General features: G+C 40.0%; 1 protein-coding gene across 9 annotated transcripts in view; it reads left to right on the top strand.

The window, feature by feature from the left end:
• Positions 1-10,107, top strand: part of LOC122557344 (serine/threonine-protein kinase PAK 3) — a 248,127-nt gene that overhangs the window by 185,905 nt on the left and 52,115 nt on the right. For all 9 annotated transcript variants that reach the window (XM_043704955.1, XM_043704958.1, XM_043704959.1 and 6 more), the window contains one exon: positions 4,886-5,011. In XM_043704955.1, coding sequence (XP_043560890.1) covers positions 4,886-5,011 — 126 coding nt within the window. The remainder of the gene's footprint in view (positions 1-4,885; positions 5,012-10,107) is intronic.

Below are 10,107 nucleotides of genomic sequence, written 5' to 3'. Positions count from 1 at the left end.
CCTGTAATCTTCTTCCTGACCTCTCCGCCCCCACCCCCTCTCCCGCCTATCACCCTCACCTTAACCTCCTTCCACCTATCGCATTCCCAGCGCCTCTCCCCCAAGTCCGTTCTCCCTACCTTTTATCTTAGCCAGCTTGGCACACCCTCCTCATTCCTGAAGAAGGGCTTATGCCCGAAATGTCGATTCTGCTGCTCCTTTGATGCTGCCTGACCTGCTGCGCTTTTCCAGCAACACATATTTCAGGTTTTAAGGAAAGGCAATTTTATTCTTTCCAAATTGAATGTAGAACCTATAAATGCAAGCAGAAACCTTGTTAGTTGTGTTGTGATAAGCACCAGGGGATCATTTAAGTGAGCTTTTTAATTTATAAAGTGCAGCAACTACTGTAGTGTGCCTTCTTTTTAACTCTAAACTCAGCTGCTACTCAGTTCTATTCTTCCCTTCATTTTCTCCTGGCTTTTGTGTCTTCAGGTTTTCTTCATAAAAGTTTGAAAAAGAGAAGGTTGAAAATAGATTTAATAGAAATGTTCAATGTTATGAGGTGTCATACTGTCACTTGAGACAGTAGATAGAGAGAAACTGGCCCCATTGGTGGAAAGACGGAGAAGCACAAGGCACAGATTTTAAGAAAGTTGACAAAAGAAGCAATGGGGTGACAAGAGAAAAGTCTTTATCACACAGTGAGTAGTTAACAATCTGGAATGGATTGCCTGACAGTATGGAGGAGGAAGGAGGGTGGTCAACTGAAGCTTTGAAAAGGGAATTGGATCCTTACCTGAAAAGTAAAAAATTGTGGGCTTTGGTCAGAAGGTGGTGTCACAGCATTAGTTAAATTGCTCTTTCAGGTGGTCAATGCAGACCCTGCTGATTGACCTGTTGAGTTGGAACTGTTTTGTGAACCTTTCCTACAATTCTTGTCATGGATTCTTCTTAAGGTTGGGTGTTGCACAGGTGTGCTAAGTGCTGGTCATAGACTTTTTGATAAATACTTCCACATTTAATCTTCAAGAAATAGCAAAATGTCCAAAGAATTTAGTTGATATTTGAAACTTCACAAAAGTCATACACATTACATTAGCCACATAATACGGATGCTAGAAAGTTGAAATAAATGTAGAAACTGATTGAAATACTTAGTAGGTCAGCAGCATGTATGGAGAGAGTAGTAGTTGACATTCTAGGTTGGCGACCATTCCTGAGAATGCAGAATACCCATAAAGCTGGGTATTTATCTTGCAGTCCTGGCCTTCCAAGATTGGCCTGGAGTTTACAATGAAGAGGATTAGCTCTGGAGCCTTATTTGGTGGTTGCTGAATTGTCTCTTATTTGTGAAACGTGACCATGTGGAATCACTCGACCACTCTGTGTTAATTTTTCTAATGCTTCTCGTTTTTATTTGTGACTTTAGTGACAAGAATCAGTTCTGACAGTTGAGTCATTTCCACTTTAGACCTGCAAGGAACTTTCAGTTTAAAAAACACAGTGGGTGGAGGATTGTAGGAAAAATAAAATAGTGAAGATTTTATCAGTGGTCCATACTTGACATATCGAAGGCCTTTCGCCACTAAAGCCACTTTATTCATTTTCATCCCTTGTGGTCAAATTAACTTTATTCAGAAATCATCTAATATAGTGTCATGTTAAACAATATATTCCAGTGGAAAATTGGTTACAGTTCAGGCCATGTGCAGGTACATTACTCATTCAATACCATATTCCTTGAATAAGCTAATAGTATTTAAATTTTTAAAGGTAATTATTCATTGCAGTAAATCTTAAAAGACCACAAAATCTTTTGTACTCAAATTTCTGTTTTTTGTTTCTCCAAGGATATATGGTAGTCATAAAATCTGTAAAAGAAAAAAATGCATTTACATAATGATTCAAAATAAGCACAATATGAAGTTTTTGACATTTTAATTGCTTTCAGCACTATTTAGTGCACTGAGATGTCTCAGTACAAGTTCAACAAGAGGATACATCTGCAATATATATCTACAAATTAAATGTACATTTACATATCAAAGGCACTCTGCATACAGTTCAAGGAAATTTACGCAGCAGCAACCACTCTGCATATTGTAGTAGGAAGGCCTTAGACTCTGGCATTTTTCCTTTACATCCATCATCCCATAATGCTGGACCTAGGAATAAACAATCGATAAATCTGTTGTGCTGAAAAATACCAATGTGTATGGGCAGTTGAAAGAGTGTCTGTGTGTCTTTTCTTGAGTTGATAGACTTCCAGCAGCAGTTAATTATTCTATGAATCCATCCCTGGGAACAGCACATGGTGTATAAAGTCCTGTGAAATGGGACTGTTGGAAGGGACCTCAACAAAACCACTTAATTGTTCTTCTGATCCACTTTGTGAAGGCACAGTCCAGGAGTTGGATGACCATTTTCTTTCCCCCCACTGTAGGCACAAAAAGGGCAGTGTGCATTGGCACTGAGATTCAAGGTATACATGAAGAAACTGGAAAGGTGGGCATTTTCCATCACCAACCAAGTTACATCTTGGTGATTGTTTGAAAGGTCTAGTAATGAGGTGTACTCCTCAAGTGACCTGACAGTTTGCTACAAACACTATGATAGGATTTCTCATCTCTTTTTATCCTTTAAGGCCTTTAGGACATATGTGGGTGACAGTCTTAGGATCAATGGTGTTATAGTTTGCATAAACCTGTCCAAGAGGGACAAAAATGGTTGCACATGGCTCAGCAAAATAGAGTAGATCCCAAGTACTGTCATAATCTGGGCAAGTAAGACAGAAAAGTAGCCACTCGCTTTCCCTGTCTGATGTGATGCTGGCATCATCTTTTCAAATGCCAATGGCTACATAATGTGGCAAACAATTAAACTTGCAGGCAAACAAGACATTAAGCATATTTCAAGAGTGTAATGTCCTGATAAGACATAAGGAAAACAGAATTGAATGTATTCTGTCATGCAAGAGAACAGAAACCAATCAAATAAAAATCTAATGTTCTCTTCAGGAATGTGGGACTAGTTATGCTGGTAAGATTCTTCAACAAATGTTCCTCCACTGCCCATCCTGAGGCCAGTGTCACTGTATTTATATATCTTCGAATACAGGAAATGGACCCAGATTGAGGGATATGGAAATTCATTATGCCTAGAAACCACCTTTCTCAAATGTACAGGCTATTTCATCTGCCCTGTCATCACCCAAAGGATGCATTTAGATGTTGCCTTTTAACTTAAGAAAACATCCCGTGCAACTTTACATGATCATAATTAAACAACCAAAAATGACAGCAAACAATAAAGATATTTAGAGAGGTGGCTAAACATTTTCCTTTTGCATTTAAGATTTATTAAATTTCAACTTATTTTCTTACTCTGCTTAATTCTCCATCTGAAATATCCATTAGCTGTGCTTTTGTTTGACATTATTGCCTTGAGATATTAATGTCCATCTCCTAGTAGCATATCTTTCTCCACTTTTCGTTCTTCAAAATTTTCAGTTTTTTTTCCCTCTCTTTTTGCTATCCATATCCCTTTATCTCTCCAGGAAAGAAGTAATGAATAATTGTGAATTCACGTTATATTTCAGCTATTTTCTTAGAGAATTTTCTGCCTGAAAACATGCAACAAAGCTCTGTCTCTAAGTGAGAGTATTGATGCATTTGATACTAAAATCGAAGAGCTTAATATAAGTTCATTGATTCAGTAGATACTCCATTATTTTACAGTCTGTTATTGAAACAGTAAATTGTATATTGGCAACAAAAGCAGCTTTGTTATGTGAGGATGGAAAGCATTCAATTTGGTGCCCCCCCTCCCCCACACTCCCTAAACTATATTGTCCTCTTTCTCTCTCACTAGGCATTAATGGTGTTTTACCCCCTCCTCCATCCATTTGATTTGCAAGACAGTGGTGTGGAGAGGGGATGGGGATTTTGGGTTGAGGGCTAGCAGCACAGGAAGCACTGCAAACATCTGGTAACATGCTGCTTCTTTCCAACATGGCTGCCAATTGGATAAAGCTGTGAGTGGAAGTGAGGCCTCCCTCCTTAGTTGTGGCTGAAACATTGATTTGTAGAAGGAGTGGAGAGAATAATATACAATGAGAGTTCTGCTTAAAACAGGAAATAATTAAGCTAGAAGAAACTATCTTGCCAAACTTCTGAGTGAAAGCAAAGTCTTGTGAATAACTCTTATTTCAAATACACTTTGAAGATTTCTGCCCATTTATTTTGTTGCTGTGTTTTAATTGTTGCCTGTAAGACAGACTTCTGAAGTGAGTGCTGATGAGAACAGGGAACGAGCTTGAAGTGAGAAACAATCATTACTTCTTCTGAAATCTACCCTTTTAAAATCCAATAATGAACCAGGTCTACCACTTTCAAGCAATTTGTTTCAAGATTTTCTTTTCCTCCATACAACTCCATCCAATCTGAAAATTTACCTGTTTTGATTGTTACTAACAGGTTTTTCACTTATTTTACATGTTGGAATTTTCTCCGATTTTGTTAATGATATAAGAAAAGAATGGTTCCATGAACCTAACTCCATTGTCATGACATTGCAGCTCATATGGGAATAAGGTTCAGAATTACTAAATAAATAAGTAACTTTTTTGAAAAAACATCTTCTCCAGATCTACTTTCTCATCAAATGTTTACAGGTGAAGACTATTTTATCCCTGAGGATAAAATTGATTGCTCCTCATCTGAACCTTGTGTGAAATAAAGAATCAAAAAGTGGAGGTTAATATTTTGTCCTCCTGTATATCAAAAATATAGTTATTGCAGCAGGAATAAGTTGTTGTGGTTTTCATTGTAACCATTGATCCTTTCTCAAAAATGAAAAAGAAATTCTAAAAACAAAACCTGTAACGCTGTTCTGTATGTTACAGAACACCAAGATAGCATCTGAACCACCAGTTGTACCACCCGTGTCAGAGGATGATGATGAAGATGATGACGATGATGACAACATGCCACCGCCAGTGATAGCGCCACGACCAGAACACACCAAATCGGTCAGTGGAACATGTTTCTGCCAGATATGTCAGAGATCACAAAAAGATTTTGGCCTCAGATATAAACACAGTTTGGATTTGGTCATTACTCTGTAGCAATTTCCATCCTCATTCAGGATGCTGTCAACTTGAAATATCCAATTGTTAAAAAAATTAAAGTAACTACATGACTAGTAGATACAGGAGTTGCAAGAGAATAGTATAAATGCTGGGAAAGCATACAAGGTATTGATAAAAATGAACCTGGAATACTATGTATATAGTTGTGGTCTCCTTTGCTTAAAGAAGGAAATATTGTATTGGAATCTATTCAGAGAAGGTCCACTAGGCTGATTCCTGAATGAAAGCTAAAGCCATAGTGTCATCATATCAGGAAAGGATGAAGAAAGAAACAACTATTAAAATAAGGAACAGATGGCCCGATGTAAGAAAGAGGGTTTTGCTGGAGGAAAAGAAATCCCACCACCCCCATCCCAACCCAATATAGCATTCCTGAAGTGTCCATTCCCAAAGGTGAGCAATGCAATCACTCAGGTTTGATCATCATGTTGCCCTCTCTTTCATTTGGTGGGACCTTTATGACCTAGGTGCCCATTTAAAGACTATTGCCTGCTGTGCATCAGTTTTGTAAGGTGATGAACAGTTTGCAGATATACTTTCATGTTTTATGATGCAATGACTAGAACTTCCTGCAAAACCCATTTTGCTGACCAGCATAATGACTTTGAGCATTGTTATAACTTTGCAGCAAAGGTTCTTTGGAGCCTTGAAGTGCAGGTTCACAGCTCCTTGAAAGTGGAGTTGCAGGTAGATAGGATAGTGAAGAAGGCATTTGGTATGTTTCCCTTTATTGGTCAGAGTATTGAGTACAGGAGTTGGGAGGTCATGTTGCAGCTATATAGGGCATTGGTTAGGCCACTGTTGGGATATAGCGTGCAATTCTGGTCTCCTTCCTATTGGAAAGATGTTGTGAAACTCGAAGGGGTTCAGAAAAGATTTACAAGGACATTGCTAGGGTTGGAGGTTTTGAGCTATAGGGAAAGGTTGAACAGGCTAAGGCTGTTTTCCCTGGAGCATCGGAGGCTGAGAGGTGGCCTTATAGAGGTTTACAAAATTATGTGGGGCATGGATAGGATGAATAGACAAAGTCTTTTCCCTGGGTTTGGGGATTCCAGAACTAGAGGGCATAGATTTAGGATGAGAGGGGAAAGATACAAAAGGGACCTAAGGGGCAACATTTTCTCGCAGAGGGTGGTATGTGTATGGAATGAGCTGCCAGAGGAAGTGGTGGAGGCTAGTACAATTGCAACATTTAAAAGGCATTTGGATGGGTATATGAATAGGAAGGGTTTGGAGGGATATGGGCCGGGTGCTGGCAGCTGGGACTAGATTGGGTTGGGATATCTGGTCAGCATGGACAGGTTGGACTAAAGAGTCTGTTTCCATGTTGTACATCTCTATGACTCTGTGTCTATAGGAGTCTATTACCTTTCTGTCACAGTTGCCATCTAAAACCAACGTATTAATTATTTTCATAAAATCAAGTGTTGGAATCATGAGAAGAAATTGTTTTTGCAAGACTTGCTTCCATTATGACTGCACGAGTGTGGTTTGTGTCTCATTAATTTGTATTATAACTATTTCTGAGAAATTTGTTAAAGCTTCAGTTTTTATTTCATTGCGTAATCAAATTCCAGGACATCCTAAAGTGGTTTTGTGTACAATAACTATGAAGGCAATGAAATAATATCTGCAGCACTTTTCCAAATGCAGAATTTAGTGGGTTTTTTTGAGTGTGCTCAATGAACAACTGTTTTCCATCATAATCTTGGAACAACAAACCAAGTTGTTACCAATTGTGTTTATATGTTTATTTCCTAGTCTTTAAAAGTAGTGGTGTAAGTAAACGGTGCCAATTTATGAAACTTGTGAACATCTTTGAGTTTAATGGAGAGACAGATGTAAAAAATTGGGTGAGGGTAACATAGGGGTGGCAGAAACCACCCAGGACTTTTTTTTTGTGTGGTACAAAGTTCACATGAGCCTAATTTCTTGGAGCATCTGCCGTACATTAATGACGTGCCTTGTTGATGCAGCAGTACTATGGCACTCGTTTCCAGGAAATTCCAGGCTCATTAATAGTGGAGTAAATCATGTGCCTGCCATTTCTTTAACTCCTGTAACGTTTTGTATCTAAGTCCTGAACGAGCTATTAAGTTAAGAGTTTGAAGGGCAAGGGAACCAAGAAGAAAATATAAAAGCAAATAATGATAGAGGAGGAATATAGAGTAACAAAAATCTTATATATTTCCTCCTCCTCCATCTCTCCCACTTCTCCCCTCTTCTACTGTTCGTGTTGACATGGACGGAGTGCTAAACTTTTGTGGATTTTTAGTCTGCTAAGTTTTGTAATGTGAGCCTAGGCAGTTGTTATGGCTGGTAATCAGCAGTCAGCAGAAAGCACCAGCCTCCATCTCTGACCTTGACCAAAACTCACCACTTACCTAATGGGAATGCTGGATGATGAGAGAAATTGAGGTTCTGGTCAAGAAAAAGGAGATATATATCAGGTGTAAATAGCTGGGATTGAGTGAATCCCTGGAAGAGTATAAGAGCTACAGGATTATACTAGAGGGAAATCAGGAAGGCAAAAAAGGGACATGACAATAGCTTTGGCAAATAGAGTTAAGGAGAATCTAGTGAGATTCTGAAAATACATTAATGGCCCAACAGTAAAGAGGGAGAGAATAGGGCCCCTTAATGATCAATGTGGCCGTCTATTTGTGGAACCACAGGAGATGAATGAGTTACTAAACAAATACTTTGCGTGAGATACTTGTATCAACAGCCATAAGTGTGGCACTGGAAGACTAGAGGATAGCTAATTATTAATAAAGGCTGTCAGGAAAACCCAGAGAATTATACACCGGTGAGCCTTATGTCAATAGTGGGTAAGTTGTTGGAACTGATTCTGAGGGACAGGATTTACATACATTTGGAAAGGCAAGGGTTGATTAGGGCTCGTTAATATAGCTTTGTGCATGAGAAATCATGTCTGACTAACTTGATCCAGATTTTTGAAGAGGTGACAAAGAAGATTGATGAAGACAGAGTGGTAGACCTGACTATTTGGACTTAAACAAAGTGTTCCACATGGTGGGCTGGTTAATAAGGTTAGATCACATGGGAGAGCCAGCCATTTGGATACAAAATGGACTTGAATGTAGGAGAGAGAGGGTGGTGGTGGAGGGTTGCTTTTAGGACTGCAAGGCCTATGACCAGAGGTCCTGAGCCCTTCCTGAAGAAGGGCTAATACCCGAAACGTTGATTCTCCTGTTCCTTGGATGCTGCCTGACCTGCTGTGCTTTTCCAGCAACACATTTTCAGCTATGACCAGAGGTGTGTCACAAGGATCTTACTGGATCTGCTGCTTTTCGTCATTTATGTAAATGATCTGGACGTAATATAGGAGGTGTGGTTAGTAAGTTTGCAGATGACACCAAAAAAGTGGTGTAGTGGGCAGTGAAGAAGGTTACCTCAGAGTACTATGGGACTTTAATCAGATGGGCTGAGGAGTGGTAGATGGAGTTTAATTTAGATAAATGTGAGGTGTTGCATTTTGATAAGACAAATCAGAGAAGGACTTAAACACTTTATAGCAGGGCCCTGGTGAGTCTTGTTGAACAAAGACATCTAGGGATTCAGGAGCATATTTCCTTGAAAGTGGAGTTGCAGATAGACTGGGTGGTGAAGGAGGAATTTGGCACGCTTGCCTTCATTGGTCAGAACATTGAGTATAGGAGTTGGACATAATGTTGCAGCTGTACAGGACATAGATGAGAGGCTACTTTTAGAATATTGCATTCAATTCTGGGCTCCCTTCTATAGGAAGGATATTGTTAAACTTGCGATGTTGCAGAGAAGATTTACAAGGATGTTGCTGCGACTAGAGGGTTTGAGCTACAGGCAGAGGCTGAATAGGCTGGGACTGTTTTCACTGGAGCGTCGCAGACTGAGGGGTGACCTTAGAGGTTTATACTATCTTGAGGGACATGGATAGGATAAATAGCAAAGGTGTTTTTCCTAGGGTGTGAGAGCATGGAGGGTGGTTTAAGATGAGGGGGGAAAGATTTTAAAAAGGTCCTGAGGAGTAACTTTTTCATGCTGCGGGTGTTGCGTGTATAGAAAGTGCTGCTGGAAAAGGTGATGGAGGCTGGTACAATTACAACATTTAGAGTCATAGTCATAGAGATGTACAGCATGGAAACAGACCCTTAGGTCCAACCCATCCATGCTCACCAGATATCCCAACCCAATCTAGTCCCACCTGACAGCACCCGGCCCATATCCCTCCAAAGTGTTCCTATTCATATACCCATCCAAATGCCTTTTAAATGTTGCAATTCTACTAGCCTCCACCACTTCCTCTGGCAGCTCATTCCATACACGGACCACACTCTGCATGAAAAAGTTGCCCCTTCGGTCTCTTTTATATCTTTCCCCTCTCACCCTAAACCTATACCCTCCAGTTCTGGACTCCCCAACCCTAGGGAAAAGATGTTGTCCATTTATCCTATCCATGCCCCTCATAATTTTGTAAAGCTCTATAAGGTCACCCCTCAGCCCCCCACGCTCCAGGGAAAACAGCCCCAGCTTATTCAGCTTCTCCCTGTAGCTCAGAGCATCCAACCCTGAAAACATCCTTGTAAATCTTTTCTGAACCCTTTCAAGTTTCACAACATCTTTCCGATAGGAAGGAGACCAGAATTGCATGCAATACTCCAACAGCGGCCTAACCAATGTCCTGTACAGCCGCAACATGACCTCCCAACTCCTGTACTCAATACTGTGACCAATAAAGGAAAGCATACCAAACGCTTTCTTCACTATCCTATCCACCTGTGACTCTACTTTCAAGGAGCTATGAACCTGCACTCCAAGGTCTCTTTGTTCAGCAACACTCCCCAGGACCTTACCATTAAGTGTATCAGTCCTGCTAAGATTTGCTTTCCCAAAATGCAGCACCTCGCATTTACCTAAATTAAACTCCATCTGCCACTCCTCAGCCCATTGGCCCATCTGATCAAGATCCCATT

This window comes from Chiloscyllium plagiosum, chromosome 15, assembly GCF_004010195.1.
Source record: "Chiloscyllium plagiosum isolate BGI_BamShark_2017 chromosome 15, ASM401019v2, whole genome shotgun sequence".
NCBI lineage: Eukaryota > Metazoa > Chordata > Chondrichthyes > Orectolobiformes > Hemiscylliidae > Chiloscyllium > Chiloscyllium plagiosum.
Note: the sequence above shows the minus strand (reverse complement) of the source record. Positions and strands in the feature narration are given on the sequence as shown.